We start from the raw sequence: 17,027 nt of genomic DNA on the forward strand, positions 1-17,027 counted from the left end.
CACAAAAATGGCAGGCCTTGCTACCAAAAGTGCACAATACCTCTTACATGGTCATTCATTTCGCAGTGCAATACTACTGCCACAGTGCAGCAGGGGAAGGATTTGCCACAAAGAAGGGACTTTGCAACAGCTGGCGTGACACAACCTTCGGTTAAGAAACTCTGCCCAGGTTGCATGTTTTGAGAGATGAGAGTTTTATGCCAATATGCAGGACAAAAAAACTGTAGTATGAAACAGATTCCTTAGGACATTATCTTATAAGTCTTTCCAATTGCATTTTCTGATATAAAACGTATGTAAAGCTACAGAGAAGTACTTCACAAAATGAAATCATAGTTAGCATAAGGTACTTCAGCCATGCCTTATTATCCACAGCTTCTGTCTTTGTCTTCAACATGTCAGGTAGAAAATAAACAGGTGCAGTTCTTTCTAGAAGGCAGATAATACATAGGGACTCATTCACCCCCTGGACTTCTGCTTTCAAAGCAGCTAGTTAACACAGGGAACTGTTTTAGCTTATTTATTAACCTAATCTAGATTTATAGTCTGCTTTTAAAGTCCAAAGAAAGTGTCTCAAAGGGACTACTCTGAATGGCAACAGCTCTCAAAGGTTATCTTCTGCAACCTCTTCCCAACACTGTTTTGAAAGGATCCTTAATTAGAGGTGTGAGAAAGTGAACCTGAGACTTGCATGTATAATATGAGCTATGAGTCTTTCCCAGAGGTGAAAACTCCTCCAAAATGAAGGAAACCGAAGTCAATATGTGAAAGTTACTCTACACGCAACTATTGAAAGAGATTTCCCCAGCACTCGCGGCTGCAAGATCAGTTCGGTGTTGCATTTCTGCAGCACGGAGAGATGCTCTGTGCCACCAGTGCCTATTCCTAGTGGTGGCTGGAATGGGAATGAAGAAGTACAAATCAAAACTTTGTATTAACCACAAGTGGCAATTATGCTGGCACACTGAAGAACGGTAAATTTAAAAGGTTCGTGATAATAAGGAAGATGCTCGTTTTGCAATCTTTTGTAAGTTGTGCGCATCATTTCAGAAGCCCTGCGGATTTCATTTACAATTAATAGAAACCATGAACAATACGAGTTATCTTTGTACTATTGCCTTTTGAGTTTCTGAACTGCGTTTCCAAAAGACTCCAATCAAACCCACAAGACTCATCTCAAAAAGCAGATTAGTGTTATTGCTGAAAGCAATAACAAACAGCTCATTATTGCTTTGTTTATTCCTCCAAGAACCTTGATTAGGAAACTTCAGCTGCATCTTATTTTTATTAAACCAGTAAGCTAAGTAATTTATTCTTTTTGGCCTGTGTTTCAATTTAAAATGTTCACATCCTGCATGGCGTAAGATGTTCCTGTTAAACCAATAAGGAAAATTCATGTTGTATTCTGAAGCCCTGTACTCTGGACATCAGCCACTAGATTTTTTGAAATATTTTTAGTATTATTTATTATGTAGATACTTAATGGCATTTGCTTGGAAATGGTTTGAAGTTCAAAATCTTTCATTGCTAAATTTCATCCTGTTATTTCACATAAGAACTACTTGGAGCCCATTTGACTAGAAGATAACAAGAACTCCATCGGGATGGATTGGCAAATGTATATACCCTGCTTTATCTTAGGAGAGAGATGGGGAACCCGTGATTTTATTTTAAAAAGAGACCATACATTTCCAGCTGCCATTAATTACGAAATAGCAGAAAGTAACAAAAGCAAGCATAGAAACAACAAGGAAGATAATTCTACAACGTTTTGGGAACTGGCATACACTGAAAGCGAACAAATGGAGGCAGCTCTTGGAAATTCTTGCCTGTTCATCCTCAGTGGATACAAAATTCTCAAAACATTGCAGAATCAATGCAATGGGTGCAAAAGTTGGGCAAGGCATTGAGACAAGGAAGGTTGAACCACTCAGTCTTAAGGGTGTTTATGCTTAAAAAAACACAACTCTACTGGGTTCAATGGAACTTTCTGATAAGTTATTAGACCTAAAACCTTGTAGCATAATCCTATGCATGCTCAGAAGGAAGACCCACTGTGTTCAGTGGGGCTTACTTAGGAAAGCCTGCATAGGAACGCAACCTTAAAATACTCAGCTATACTTTAAACTTCATTGCTTTCATCAGAACTTCTTAAAGATACGGAATGTGTTGAACGTGCTAACCTGCTGTAGTCTGGCATCCAGCATGTTAAGGGACATGCAGATTAGGTTAATTGCATGATGTGTAAATCAACTGTGGTCCTCGAGCCCACAGTATATTTCAGTCCTCTTTATTCTTGCCATTTTATTCCTGAGGCCCCATTTTCAGGTTCATTTGGGTTGCAGTCAAGGTCATCGTCATTCACTAACTTTCGCGCGTAAATTTCTCCATGGTGAACAGTGCCTGCAAATGAGCTTCAACGTATTGATATGTGAGACTCAACCCATTTTGGAGAAGACATGCTTTCCAAGTAGTAAAATCTGAATTCTTGATAGCACTAGTGCAGGAACAAGGCATCCTCACCAAGCAAAAACTACGTTTAGGAGCCGCATTTCAGTAAACGAATCATATCAAAAATTAACCTATTGGACATAAGCTACGCCACTGTTTTCCATCTTTTTGTTGCATACGGCTAGGAACACACATAGATATATTGAAAACATCCCAGATTTATAGCCCCTGCAACATAGCAAGCATGATGTAAACAAATTTATTCACATTAGTTTTTTGTGGTTTAATTTCCCTGATCTTATATTTATTAATTCCCAGGATTTTAACTGTATAAAAATGGCTTTTCAATATCTGCAAAAACAGTGCATCAGATTTCACATTCACTGCCAGTTACAGACATCCAGAATGTTTCTTTTTTCCTTGGTAGAGTTTCAAAGCCTGCAGACCCTTATTTGCTACAGGAAAAGTCCTAGAATTGAGTCATCCCATACGTCCAAAATTACCACATAAACCTTTGGATTTCCTCGCTGTTCGGCCACTGAAAAGGTTTGTTCAAAAAGATATGGAAAGTCACCACGTTCACCAAAATATAAAAAGCCAATTCCAGGAAAAGTTTAGAAAGCGATGGCACAGGAATATTCAGCCTGTATATGATATATGGCAAAATGAAGTAACGGAACTCTAATAGCTTCTGGGGAACTATGACAACAAACAAACATAAAAAATATACCAAATTCCAGAAAACAGATTTTGATTTCAGTGCATCCGTGAAACTCCAACCAGCAAATATATAGACTGGAACTAATAGGTACTTCACCAGTTCGTGTCTTTGAAAGATCTTTCTCCATATGTAAAATGTGTAATGCCTGTTGTCTGCAAGCAGGTATTTGTGAGCAAATGTAAACTTCCAGACGAGGAATAAAGAGATGATGGTTAGGAAGCTGTATCGCAAAAAATGCTTCTGGACGGAATGGAGAAAATTGACCATTTTGCCAGGGGTTACTAGGTGAGGAAAGGAAAAAACGAGAGTAAAAGAAAGGAAGTAGAAAAGCTGGGGGAAATGCAGACAGGCTTCATGGCTGCTTCTGTCGCCAACAACAATGCCATCATTGAGGACCACAAAAGTGAAGAAAACCAGCACCATCATGATGTATGGCCATGTCAAGAGAAAGAGAGTGGTTAGGTTTTTAAGTGACATGAGGTAGGCCTGGAGAAACCTGAAGAGTCTGAGGAGTTCTGAAAAGGATCCCTTTGCAGGTGAGTTCTTCTGCTCTTTGCTTTTCGACAGCTCTGCCTTCCAGGCCTCGCTTAGTTTTTGTGCAACGACACTTCCTCCGCAGAACACAGTCCACACAATGTTGGTCTGACGAAACATGAAGCCGCAGAACCCAAGCAGGGCCGACGTTTTGTGATTGCCGTAAAGGCACATTAAATAAGCAAAGAGAGTGAAAAAAGTTGAGCCTGTGTCGGTATAATAAAGGAACGTAAAAAAATAAAGCGTTGGAAATGCTGCGAGCGTCAAGGTTGACAGAATTCTCTGGAATCCAGAGGCAGCCTAGAAAGGGCAACGAAAAAGAGTAATTAGGACTGTTGCTTCCGTTATGAATTAATAACAAAATGGACAACCACTGGAAACTTCGTTTGCGCAAGCACCACCGAATTGGACAGGCATCTCAAATCCTTTGTCGCAAACCATTTTGTTTTAAGGTAACTTCCAGGATAACTTCAACTGCTAAAAACAGAACTGCCAACTGATTAAGTAAGTTAAATCATCTTTAATCAAGTGCATTTCACTTGATTAATGTTCTGATTAAAATCATGCACTGATAAAAACAATACTTCTGAAGCAAGAAGCATGCTTTTTTGTTTTTAAGTGATGCACCACTCCTCCTCCTCCTCCTTTGAATTTATATACTGTCGTATACCCGGAGGTCTCACATATGTCACAATCCTAAAAAAAAGGAATTCCCTTTCTCTCACAGGCACAAAGAATCCCCGTTCTAAGAGGGTGTTTGTAATTTGCAGTTTATATAAGCATTTGTATTTTAAAAATAATGGCCTAAATCTAACAGAGAATTGGGTGTGCTTAATCCCACTGACTTCAATGAGTTTAAAATTTAGAACCACATTTTTTCTTTTAAAAAATACGTTGCCTGATTAATGGAAGGGGGTAACTTTTTCGCTTACTATTATTTTTTAACTGGTTAATCCTAACCAATTAATCTACCAAGCGCTGCAACCCTAGTAAAACCACATTTCTGACCAAATGACCCATCAAGAGTAAGACTGGATTCCCATAAACACTTACCTGGGACTACATGGCTCTTACTTCTGAGTAGACTTGTATAGGATTTCACCCAAAATGGATATTGCTAAGATCCTGAACATAACATAGTGTAAACCCTCCCAAAATCCTTAAAAAGTCCTTATGACTGCATTACAAGCCTATGAAAGACCAATGTGACTTGTAGTCACAGGAGTAATATTAAGCACATGCATAAGTCGTTGCTTGCCACGTGCGCAAAAAGCTTCTAAAGGTACTTGCTTTTAGAAAAACAGGAAGGCAACATAATCTAAGATGCTGGGAAGATCCAAATCTTATTGCAGAAACAGAATAAAATGCAGCTACATCATAATGGAAGAGTTCAGAGGTTTGCCAAGCCTCTGACACATTAATGGTGCTACTGTGTATAGGAATGACACTCTTTTAAGTGTGATACATTTGCACTGTACCTTTTTATGGTGCATCCTGCAAAAAAGCAAATATAGTAAATAGAAGTTCCCAATGCTGAACAGAAGATTGATGAATCGGAGCATTCCTGTAGAGCAGACTATGCTTCCAGACCACCCAAAGAGCCACGCTGCAGGTTTCACAATTCCAACTGACACCAAATATAAACCAGGAAGTGTAGTAATCATGGGGTCCCACTGCAAAAAGAGAGAACAGAAAGACAATAAAATTAAACAGCTCAGAAATGTGTTTTTATAATTAGAAAAACAGAATGCAAAATTAATGAATTCAATTAAACTCCTGCTTCCTCTTTCTGTTATTCCCATGTATATTATTATTATTATTATTATTATTATTATTATTATTATTATTATGAGAAACAGAAATTTGTACATCTCCCTGTGCAGAAATTAGTGTTCCGGGTATATGGGAAATTTAATCATCTTGGGAGAGATATGAAAATCCCTGATTCACATTACATTGGCAGTTTCAAAAATGAAATGCACGTCATTTGTGTCACTTTTTTTTTTTTGCTAAGGACGCAGTCTGGCGAAGTCATGTTTTAGAATTTTTGTTTAAACAGAAGACGAAGTTCCATCTTAACTGAATTCCATTTAGCTGATTCTTATACAGTGGTACCTCAGGTTAAGTACTTAATTCGTTCCGGAGGTCCGTTATTAACCTGAAACTGTTCTTAACCTGAAGCATCACTTTAGCTAATGGGGCATCCCGCTGCTGCCACGCCACCAGAGCACGATTTCTGTTCTCATCCTGAAGCAAAGTTCTTAACCCGAGGTACTATTTCTGGGTTAGCGGAGTCTGTAACCTGAAGCGTATGTAACCTGAAGAATATGTAACCCAAGGTACCACTGTATGCTATACAATTTGATATGTCAATATTCAACTATATGAGTTGGCTAACCCTTAATGCCAAACAGTGATGGGTACAAACTGGGAAATTACAAATTAAGCCTTGTTTCCAAATCATGATCTAGTGTTATGAACTGGCCCTTGCATCCTCTTAGCTGTCTCATATAGGCAACTGGGTTTCATCTCTGAAACGTCTCTGATAGCTCATTCTGAACCGCTAGCCAAGAATCTAGTGTGTTTTTTCCTGACATATTATAAAAATTTGTCCCTTTCTGACTATCCCAACCGCTAAGTCCATGTAAAGCCGATCTCTGCACCGCTGCATGCTTACTGCCAAACAGTTGCAACAGGCTAGAAAAGTTATATGTGCTAATCCCTGCATAAAAGCTATTTGGGCAGCAATGGGGAACTGCCAGCCAGCTGGCCTAACTAGGCTGGCACAGGTCCGAATTTGACACTTGAGGCCAGTTCCCACAAGCTTGCAGTCAGCCAATCTTTTTTGAAAAATATGACTTTAGAGCTATCTTGCCCCAAAATACCAACTAGACATTCTGTTTTGGTGAGAAGAACTTGTGCAGTCTAACGATTATTCTGTTTATTACCCATTGCTACTTAGATTAGGAAAATGGCAACTTGCGTGGGAATAGTCACTGGATGTGAAGCAAGATCTGAGTGATGTTTCATATTCCATTTAATGAAAGTACATACCATTTTTAAGCGCATATACCTTTTTATAAGTAAGCTGCCACTGAAATTATGCTATTATTTCTGAAGGAAGGCTTGTAAGTGGACCCTATGTATAAATTAACTGCGTCTTAGAAATAACTGTAGGCAGGAATTTTGCTTCATACAACAATCCTGTATCACTTACTTTGGAGTAAGCCCAATTGAACTCAATGGGATTTACTTCCGAGTACCCATGTATAGAATTGTGTTGTTAATGTGCTCTGCTTCGATGTTCATGTATGATGCGCACAGATTGCTGCTGCAGACTTACTGGGGATAGTTGAGGGGGAGAGTAAAGTGGACAGGGAATGATTTAGAAAGATTAGGACTGTAATCCCTTGGGCTGCACAAATAAAGGGGGGAAATGGAGCGTCTGAGGAACTGCAATTGCAGCACCGATGCAGCTCCAGAATCTGTTTCCCATGCCAGGGCTCAGACGGGAAACATGTACCGTATTTTTTGCTCTATAAGACTCACTTTTTCCCTCCTAAAAAGTAAAGGGAAATGTCTGTGCGTCTTATGGAGCGAATGCAGGCTGCGCAGCTATCCCAGAAGCCAGAACAGCAAGAGGGATCACTGCTTTCGCTGTGCAGCGATCCCTCTTGCTGTTCTGGCTTCTGAGATTCAGAATATTTTTTTTCTTGTTTTCCTCCTCCAAAAACTAGGTGTGTATTGTGGTCTGGTGCGTCTTATAGAGCGAAAAATACGGTAAACTGATTTTTATAAAGGGAGGAGTCTCTGAACGTGATCAGATTGCATTGTACAATTCCTCACTAATTAGGGTTGGAATTGGGGGTGGACTATCAAAGGGTACAGTTTGGGGGCACTTTGAGCCCCAGCGCTTATCTTAAAAATCAGAATTCTGGGAGCACAACTGGGCACCATCAAGACCTTGCGGTGCCGTTGGGAAAGTGAAACAAATGAAGAGCTTTGCAGACTGAAAGCAGCCCTTTTACACACATGATTATATCTTATCGCTGTATAACAGAAATTGTCCTTTGCTACCTGTCTTGTTCAGTACAGGATTGCCCCATATGTCAATGTAAAATTCTACTTCCTGTATCGGTAACAGTTTTGTCCTGCATTTCAGGTCTTCCCCTCTCTTTGCCAAGTTAGAGATCCTCTCCCAAGGAATATGTTTGAAAAGCTGTGCATTTAAGCACGGACAGATCTACAAATTCATGTGTATGTGTGTGCATGCGACAAATTCCAGACGGGCCACCCTAAAAGGCTGCAATAGATGGCAATGGATTGCTTTGAAGTCACTTGGGGGAGGAAAATCATCCCCATCATCATCACCAGTGCTTTTTTTCTTGGGGGACGTATACCCCTAAACATTTTGTGAATCTAAGTTTGGCCTCATTGAGGGACAATATTTCAATATGAGTATGAAAATGAGAGTATCCCTAAACATTTTTAAGGGGAAAAAGCACTGATAATCACCCAACTGCCCCGCCCCGCCCTGTATTTTGCCAGAACAAAAGTGGCAACCCTAGTTCTAAACCCTGATGGCCAAATTCAGATTTGCAGGGCTTGAGTAGTAGTAGCAGTAGTAGTAGTAGTAATAATAATAATAATAATAATAATAAATTATTTATACCCTGCCCATCTGGCTGAGTTTCCCCAGCCACTCTGGGCAGCTTCCAACAAAACACAAAAATACAATAGTCTATTAAACATTAAAAGCAACCCTGTATCGGGAAATTTTTAATATCTAATGCTTGACAATTTTTTAATGTGCTGTAAGCAGCCCAGAGTGGCTGGGGAAACCTAGCCAGATGAGCGGGGTATAAATAATGAAATTATTATTATTATCAAGCATAGGCTTCCCTGCACCCCTTGACAGATGCCCTGCAAATCGTAACTGGAAAGGTACGTGCGTGAGGTTTAAAACCTACAAGATCCGACAAACTATCCCTCTGCTTTGACTCAAGGCGGGCGTCTTAAGAGCAGGTGGAAGGGGGGGGGCCCTCATCGGACTCCATCTCCCATCAACCCCCGCCATCAAGAGCTACGCCGAGGGATGATGGGAGTTGTAGTCCAGCTGCGGCCCAGCGAGTCCCCCCTGGACCTAGCCGCCCCTGAACAAACCCTTCTAGTCGCCTGGGATAAAAGAGGGCGAGGAAGGCGACCGTGGCAAAGAGAGGCGGTTTGGTTATCCCCTCAGCCCGAGCGGCTTGCCGCCGGCCCGCCTGGCTTACCTACCTGCTGGAAGCGCCCCTCGCAGTAGGCGTGCGCCTGAGGGACGTGGAAGGCCTCGTCCATGTAGGGCGAGCGCTGCTGTCGGTTGAGCGCCGAGAAGAGCAGGCATGAGGCGAGGAAGGCGCAGCTGAGCGCCGCCGAGAAGTAGTAGGCCTCGGAGCGCTCCATTGCCGGCGCCGGGGGTCGGGAGGGGAACCGGGCAAGAAACGCGAGGCCCGCCCGCCCGCCGCCTCAGGATAAGGCGAGCCCGGTAAGCCTCAGGCGCTGCTGCCTCGCGCGGCCGCCCAACCCCCGGCTCGGCGTTGTCCTCTCAGGCGGGGAAGCCGCTGCTTCAAGCCGAGCCTTGCGGGGAAGGGGCTGCCGGGGACCTTCTCCGCCCCTCCTCCGAGAGCCAGGCCGGGCGCTTGGCGAATATCTCCCTTTTTTGTAAGCTCGCCTTTAAAGGCTGTGTGTGTGTGTGTGTGTGTGTGTGTTATTGCCACACTTTGTGCAACGGCTTCCGTGTGAGCTTTGAAAAATAATATTTAAAAAAAATACTTTTCAGGTTTATGCATTTCACCCATTTTTATACCTTTCACTCATTTTACAAGCATTTTTCTTTTTAAAAAATTATTTATACTTTCAAGGTTATACATTTCACCAGCTTTATACATTTCACTCATTTTACAGTCCTTTTGACATTTCAAAACTTGGACTTCCTTCCCCCTCTTTCTGTGGCTCCATAACTTTATTTTTAATATCTTCTGCGTATTGCAAATTAACTCAATGTGCTCATTTATTCATCTTCTTTAAATATATACTCTTATATAACAGCAGGTTGTTACAGTAATCCTGCCAAATGTTTTTATCTGTTGCCCAGTCAGATGGATGGGGTATAAATAATAAAAATTATTATTATTAATCTGTAAATATTCAGTAAACCATTTCCATTCTTTTTATTTTTTAAGAAATTGTTATCTCGATTTCTTATTCTTCCGGTAAGTTTTACCCCATTTCTGCATATTCCATAAGTTTTTGTATCCATTTTTCCTTTGCTGGGACTTGTCACATGTGAACTCCCTGTGTGCAGATTGCAGATCCTCCTGATATAGGCAAGAATAGGGGTGGTTGGCTTTTGCTCCCCAACTCCCCAGGGACCCCTAAGTCCAGGATCGGTCAGGATCGGACAGTAAGAGCTGTTCGACAGTGGAATTTGCTGCCACGGAGTGTGGTGGAGTCTCCTTCTTTGGAGGTCTTTAAGCAGAGGCTTGACAACCATATGCCAGGAGTGCTCTGATGGTGTTTCCTGCTTGGCAGGGGGTTGGACTCGATGGCCCTTGTGGTCTCTTCCAACTCTATGATTCTATGATTCAGAGATGAATGGATGGAGGCAGGATCCAGTGGAAACCAAGGCGGATGTAGCAAGGAGGCGAAAGAGACCCAGAACGTTTCTTTTCAGGGTTTGCATTTTGGCTGGAGATGAAGGACATCCCCTCTACAGTCAGAAATTACATCCCACCCAAGGTGGGGTTACTGTGGCAAATCATCAGGACTTGGCAAGTTTTACATAGTTCCAGTTTACACAAAAACATTAGCATTTGATAAAACCATCAGGAGGCCTGTCAGGCATCCCTCAATCTGGGCAAACAATGACAATTACTACAAAGGAGGTTCATAGATATAGGAGATGAATCCCTTCAGGAACTTCCCCTGATGGCTATCTGCTTACCTGTTTTCAGTTAAGGGGGATTAAAGAGGCAGAGGAAATATTTGCAGTCTTTAGGGGACCCAAGATGGCTTTTGGGTTGCCCTCCTGTACTATTTTAGACACATGGTTCGTATACTTATGTATGTGTGTTTACCTTGTGCAATCATCAACATTTATTCTATATTTGAGATCTTAGCATTCCTATAGCACTCCCAAAGGTTCCTATTTTCAAGGGATTTACAGAAGCCATCACACTTTTCAATTTGAACTCTGAATGCCCCACTTTTCCTTACGACATCCCTAAGGAGGTTTGAGAGCGAACATCCTTTTCCTGTCGTCAGCCAGCCAGTCACTTTAATCAGAGGTAGACTGTCCCTGAATATTGAGGTTCTATGCATTTTGATCTGATGTGCGGGGGCGGGGGGAGTTGCAGAAATTGTTAAATGCCAGAATATTAACAAGGGTCTAAATTTGAGGCCCCCTGTGAGGCCACAGGCCAAAAGACCCTTCTGTCCCACCCCTTGGCTGTGCACACATATGTAGTAGAAAGATAATTGTCTATTAAGATCTTATTTTGTTGTTTTTGCTTATCTTCTTCTGCACAGGACCAACGGTGACTCACTGATCCTACGCACAGGATCATCTCGGAAAAATTAATTGGATCACTAGTGCTAAAGGTATTCATTTATGGAATTTATTTAAAAAGTGACCCCATTGACAACAAAGATTGCCCATTAATAGCAAAGATTGCATCAGAATCATCCCTTTGTCAAGTGAAAAGTTCAAAAACACATTTGGAAACATTTTTTAAGCTTACTGATGGGGGTGGGTGAGAGAGAGAGAGGGCAGGAGGAGCATATTTCATTTGACCCATCACTCCTGAACGCTCTTTCCATAATGAGTGTCTCTTATTCTAAGCAATAACATTTCTACGGAATTTTGTAGATTTTTTTTTTAAGAAACACTATGCACCAGTTCACTCTGTGAACAGACTCTGTCCAGCACAAAAGTCCCTGCACATTGCAGAGAACTCGGGGGGGGGGGTGGATCTGCTGTCACTTTGTGTATGGTTTGGAAAAGAAAAAAAGCAGCGATAACAACTCAGGCTGCCTTTACAAAAACACAGTATGGCTGTTGGAATCCAGCATCTGCAGGGTTTTCCAGAGAATGGGTCAACGGCAACTCCAGATAATGACTGGCTGAGCCAAAATGTATAAACACTGAAATGCAACGTATTTTTAAATGCTGGTTTGGCCGTGAAAGTCATGTATGTATTGTACTTCTGCACAATGAGAGGGTACGAGTCTTACATTGTTGTTTAAAGCAGAAAAGCTCAATATAACTATAAAAATTAGTATGAGCGATATTCCCAAAGCTGATGCACGTCTTGCATTTTTGCACTGTGTCTTTGTTGAAGAATGACAGGCCACATAAACCCTGTGTACTTAACAAGATCAGACTGCTTAAATCAGAATAAATTTAGAGCATAAACTTTTCAAAGTAGTTCGGTTTTACCAGCTGCTGACATGGAACACGGTCACCAGGCCAAGTTCATACTAATCTTGTGCAGACTTGACAACTTTTGAAACGTCTCTACGGACTGTAGTCTTAAGCTTAATTAAGTAAAACTACTAGGCAAAGAGCAAACACAAAAGTATCAACAATACCCATTGGTCACTTTTTATAAATGTTCCAGGTCTGACTGATTCACAAGCAGTATACTGCTGTGTTGCAAGATGCAGTGTTTAACACATCGTCTGGAACTGTTTCCTGACTGCCTTGTTACTCTTATCCTGTTTAATGATGTGAAAAATGCTGCCACGCTAAGAAAAAAAGCAATGGAAGGAGCTATTGATGGAGCATTAATTAATCCTGCAATGGTGAGCAAATAATTTTTTTTTTGTATTCATTACTTTGGTGCCGTAAGGTTTGCACATCTCACAGAGCTATTGCAATCCTGCCCCTGTGAAATTCTGAGTTTCAGGAGCTGTATTAGATTTGAAGGAGAAGGCAATAGATTGCTATTCAGGTAGGAGCAGGTCAGCGAGAATGTTAACTGTGCCCAGTTGGACAAAGGTACAGATTTTTCAGGAAACTTGTGAAAGGTTGTATGAGAGAATGGATGGAACATTTACCAGGGCTCTCTGCCCTTTCTGTAGCAACTTTCCTGAGTCCAAGAAACATTGTGCTTTGCAGAACACAAAGTAAAATGAAAGGGGACTTTAATGGGTGTGTTCGTTCTCTACCCATCCTTGGTCCAAGCCAACCATGTTTGATCTCTATGGCTCCCTCTGTCTCCCAGATGTCTTTGCAGGGAACTGCTGTGCTGGCATGGCTAGTGAGTAGAGCAGACAAATGAGGAAATACTGGATATGCTTTGATGCTGATGGCTGCCTGAAAGTGGCCCAAAACCACTGTTTGAGAAGCACTGCCCTACTGGCTGTATTTTTGCTTCTTATTTGGACTTTGGTTTATTTGTCCTCATATTAAACCATTTTGAATATGCTAGATCAGTTTCTCATTTTTTAAAAAAAACTGCAAAATAGAAATTTCACATCTGGGTGAGAGAAGAGCTTTAGAAAAGTTTTCACTTTCCTCAGGATTTCAAAATGTTTATCCACATTTTCTCATGATTTTTTCTTCTTTGTTTCTTCTCAATAGTCTTCTCATTATACTGCTATACTCTCTGCAAAAGGCTTTCTTCTGATTCTTTGCAAGATAGTGAGAGCTGTATTAATAGGATTCCAGTTTCCCCTGGTAGAAATATGATGTGTGAATTTAATTTTCATTTAAATATCTACTTGTACTGTTACTACTGTATGTTTAGACCTCAGACATGGTTTTAGTGATAGACCAAAGTTATTTACAATGTGTGGAATTGTCCCCCCCTCTTTCTCCTTGTTTCAACATTTAATTGATAACTGGCTCTTTGCCATTTCTAAAGTATATTTTTCCTTGTTGAGCTAAGGAAAGCAGTGGGTCTATTTTGAGGCCTATCCCTGGAAACCAAACTTTATTCTGTATTTTTTGGCAGATTGTTGATCCATTTCAGTTACTCGTGGCAACAAATAAAGCTGTACATCTCTACAAGATCAATAAAATGAAGACAAGAACTCTTAACGCTGAAATAATATTCAACCTTTCCCCGAACAACAATGTAAGATGGCTTCCTACAGCATGCTCTGAATTTTTTTTCTTTTTCTGCAATAAGAGCCCTGCCAGATCAAGCCAAAAGGCCCATCTAGTCCAGTATTCTGGCCTCATAGTGGCCAAACAGGTGCCTACGGGAAGAATTTGAGCAGGACCTCCTGACTGTAACAGTGAAATAAGATTTGCTTGTCCCCGAAGAAGGCTGCTAATTGAAAGGTGCTATGTGTATTATTCACCACACAAAATATTTCCTGACCATCAGTTTGCCTGCACACATACCCTCTTATTAAGCCACCCTCGTCTCTGCAAGACTGAAACAAGGTCTTAACAAAGCATTCAGTCTTAGGCTTCACAACTGCTGCCCTTATACTGAGTTCATAAAATATGTAATCTGAATACTAATTTTATGGATACTAATTTTTTTCGTTCCCATTCAGGAACTGCCTCTGATTGTCTACTATAATCTGCCCCTACCCCAGTAAACAAGCATTGTAGTAAACAGTGTTCTTGGTTCTCTGGCTCTTCTTTTGGCTTGAGAATCCTCACAGAGGTCTGACCTATAAGAAGGCAGGCTTTCCTGTACAGGCCTGGACACTTTGTGACACCCCCATCATCCCAGGAAAACATAACCCAGCCATGTATTTGGTTGATAGTATTTTGTTTGATTGCTTACAAGTTGTGCAGGTCTGCTCTACAGTCCACACATGCAAAGTGTCCTGGGCTTCCTCCAGAATCTTCCTGCGGTAATATTAGAACAAAAACCAACCAGAGGTTATCATGTACAGTATTTATACCACCAGAATGTGTCAACTAAGGGTCTTAGAAGTCCCATAACCGTACAGGAAGTTTATACCACTCCTGCCCATCCATTGACACAGCTTATCATTCTTTAAATCTGACATTAAAATCCTCTGCATGTCCCTCATATAGTCACTTGAAAACACATGAATGAATATTAAACTGCCTATGATAAAATATGCCCACATTTGTTGTAAGTATTTATCTTGTGAGTTAACATTTCACTTAACAACTAGTTTAATCTTTTCAGAGCTTTGGAACCAAATAAATGGGAAAATATGTTTTGTGAGATGCTTTGGATTGCTAGGATGTGACTGACGTATATAAGAACACACAATTCTGTGTTTTAGATTTCAGATGCCTTCAGAAAGTTTGGCATTTCCGACAGTGACACTGCCGTACTCGTTGTTCTGGTTGAAGACCAAGAGAAAACCGTGAATCTGGATGACGTAATACGTCAAGTGGAAGGCCAGCAAGTCCCCTTAGCAGACCTCCCCAAAATAACAGACCTACAGAAAGTTAAAAAGGTTTGTACAAGTTTGTCCCGGGTTAAGGGTTGAGATAAGACAAAATACAGCATTTTCTTTGGTTTGTAATGACAGTTTGTAATTGTAATTTTGCAATTACTTTTAGTACAGAGTGGGGGGGACGGACCTGTGACTCTCCAGATTCCCACAGCCCTAACTAAAAGGAGTGTGGCAAATGGGAGTTGAAATTCAATTTGTGGTGGGCCACAAGGTATTAATTTCTGAGATTCATGGACATATAGTGCAGTCTTAAGCTCACTAAATCCAGTTGGATCCCCCCCCCCCAGCTAAGCATGAGGGGATCTAACCACTGATCTAAACCACTGAGCCTCTTGGGCTTGCTGATCAGAAGGTCGGCGGTTTGAATCCCCGCGACAAAGTGAGCTCCCGTTGCTAGGTCCCAACTCCCACCAAGCTAGCAGTTCAAAAGCACGCTGAAAAAGTGCAAGTAGATAAATAGGTAATGGCATTTCTGTGCACTTCTCTGGTTTCGGTGTTCCGTTGTGCCACAAGCGGCTTAGTCATGCTGGCAACATGACCCGGAAAAACTGTCTGCGGAAGCGGACAAACGCTGGCTCCCTCGGCCTGTAAAGTGAGATGAGCACCGCAACCCCAGAGTTGCCTGCGACTGGACTCTCAGGGGTTCTTTACCTTTACCTTTAAGCATCCTTAGAAATGCAAGCATACCCCTACATTTTCTTAATCTTCTTTTGTGTCTTACATTTTCCCCACTCTGTATTGAGAGTTTTGACTACAAAGTACATTAGGGTGCAGTCCCATGGTCCCTGGAGAGGTCATCCCAGCAGCCATTGATGTTGCCATTTTTTGTGGGTGTAGAGGGAGGTCCAGAAGTAGAAAAGTAGGTCCACCCCTGGAGAACTTCTCAATTCAGCCATGGAGACTTCTGAAACCATCCCTTTTCCACTGTTGGTGCAGGGGGGACAGAGAGAGAGAGAGAGAGAGAGAGAAGGAGCAAGATGGAGCTGAATCAAGCGAGATCTTGGATTCATAGAATCAAAAGTCACCCCATTCCCCTAAGAAGGGTGCGAAAAAATATGACAGCCTTGGAGCTGCCATACTTATTTCCGTTCTAGCTGTCTCCTCCCCAGCTTTGATTCCTGCATTTGATTCCTGCATAGTCCAGGGGATTGGACTAGATGACCCTCATGGTGCCTTCCAACTCTACAACTCTTAAGATTTTATTATTTGCTCTAGCAGGGCATTGGAAGTTATAGTAGCTATGCTTTGGATTCTCCCTTCTGCCTGCCATAGGATTGCTGTGCCCATTTTTTCAACTTGACCTATAAAGCTGGACAACCTTTTGCTCCTCCGGAAAGTGACTATTCCATTTTCTTTGCAGTTGTACAAGCTAACCCCACAGGAAGAAAAAATAGGCACGCTGCTGGATGGCATCATTTGTAGAATGGCAACTAAAGATGTTTCATGAAAAAAAAAATTAGGACATTGAAACAGTTTTAGCCTGAAACAAATGTTTATTTCAGTTTTTCTGTTTGGTCGAAAAAGTGTTAAAATGCCCTGAAGTCTAACTCTTATTTAATTTGGAAACGGAAGCTGTCACAGTTTTATTACAAACATGGAAGAATGTTTGGGTATTGTGATTATTTTATAATCAAGAAGTAAAAGTTTATTGTTCACTGTATTTTTGCATACTGCCCTTCTGGCAATGTACGCCAGGCGGTGCACAATTTAAAAGACTAAAAGAGAGAGAGAGTAAAAGATACAAAAAGCAAAACAATAAAATGACAGCATTCTCTTGGTCTTGCTAGGTGCGAATGGTGTGGGCATTGTGGCTTCGTCTTCTACTTGCCCCTTATTTAACACAGTTCTTTAAAGTAACCCTTGGGGGTGTGGTAGAGCTAGTAGC

At 41.4% G+C, this 17,027-nt stretch overlaps 2 protein-coding genes across 5 annotated transcripts; one reads left to right on the plus strand and one right to left on the minus strand.

Moving 5' to 3' along the window:
• Positions 1–1,451: 1,451 nt before the first annotated feature.
• On the minus strand, positions 1,452–9,148 carry ALG10 (ALG10 alpha-1,2-glucosyltransferase; the record flags this gene model as incomplete). Of its 3 annotated transcripts, none has more annotated exons than XM_083399892.1 (3): positions 1,452–4,006; positions 5,185–5,379; positions 8,984–9,148. In XM_083399892.1, the coding sequence occupies 3 exons, from the start codon at positions 9,146–9,148 to the stop codon at positions 2,951–2,953; spliced, it is 1,416 nt and encodes a 471-aa protein (XP_083256018.1). In that variant the 3' UTR covers positions 1,452–2,950. The 3 variants fall into 3 exon arrangements, with proteins under 3 accessions (XP_083256018.1, XP_083256019.1, XP_083256020.1); XM_083399893.1 differs by lacking the exon at positions 8,984–9,148 and adding an exon at positions 8,677–8,770; XM_083399894.1 differs by lacking the exon at positions 8,984–9,148 and adding an exon at positions 5,662–5,719.
• On the plus strand, positions 9,085–16,920 carry TPRKB (TP53RK binding protein). Of its 2 annotated transcripts, XM_083400140.1 has the most exons (7): positions 9,097–9,230; positions 10,857–11,031; positions 11,273–11,344; positions 12,364–12,547; positions 13,702–13,824; positions 14,966–15,142; positions 16,503–16,920. In XM_083400140.1, the coding sequence occupies exons 4-7, from the start codon at positions 12,404–12,406 to the stop codon at positions 16,587–16,589; spliced, it is 531 nt and encodes a 176-aa protein (XP_083256266.1). In that variant the 5' UTR covers positions 9,097–9,230; positions 10,857–11,031; positions 11,273–11,344; positions 12,364–12,403; the 3' UTR covers positions 16,590–16,920. The 2 variants fall into 2 exon arrangements, with proteins under 2 accessions (XP_083256265.1, XP_083256266.1); XM_083400139.1 differs by lacking the exon at positions 10,857–11,031 and having other exon boundaries at positions 9,085–9,230.
• The last annotated feature ends 107 nt before the right edge of the window (positions 16,921–17,027 follow it).

Source organism: Podarcis tiliguerta (genome assembly GCF_965153285.1).
Source record: "Podarcis tiliguerta genome assembly, chromosome: 10".
NCBI classification, from domain to species: domain Eukaryota; kingdom Metazoa; phylum Chordata; class Lepidosauria; order Squamata; family Lacertidae; genus Podarcis; species Podarcis tiliguerta.

Bases quoted from the DNA above. Each gene is read 5' to 3' on its own strand.
- TPRKB (XM_083400139.1), top strand. From the start codon at position 12,404: ATGCAGTGTTTAACACATCGTCTGGAACTGTTTCCTGACTGCCTTGTT. The intron at 13,825-14,965 runs GTAAGATGGCTT...TCTGTGTTTTAG, and splicing joins ACCTTTCCCCGAACAACAAT to ATTTCAGATGCCTTCAGAAA. The intron at 15,143-16,502 runs GTTTGTACAAGT...TTTTCTTTGCAG, and splicing joins ACCTACAGAAAGTTAAAAAG to TTGTACAAGCTAACCCCACA.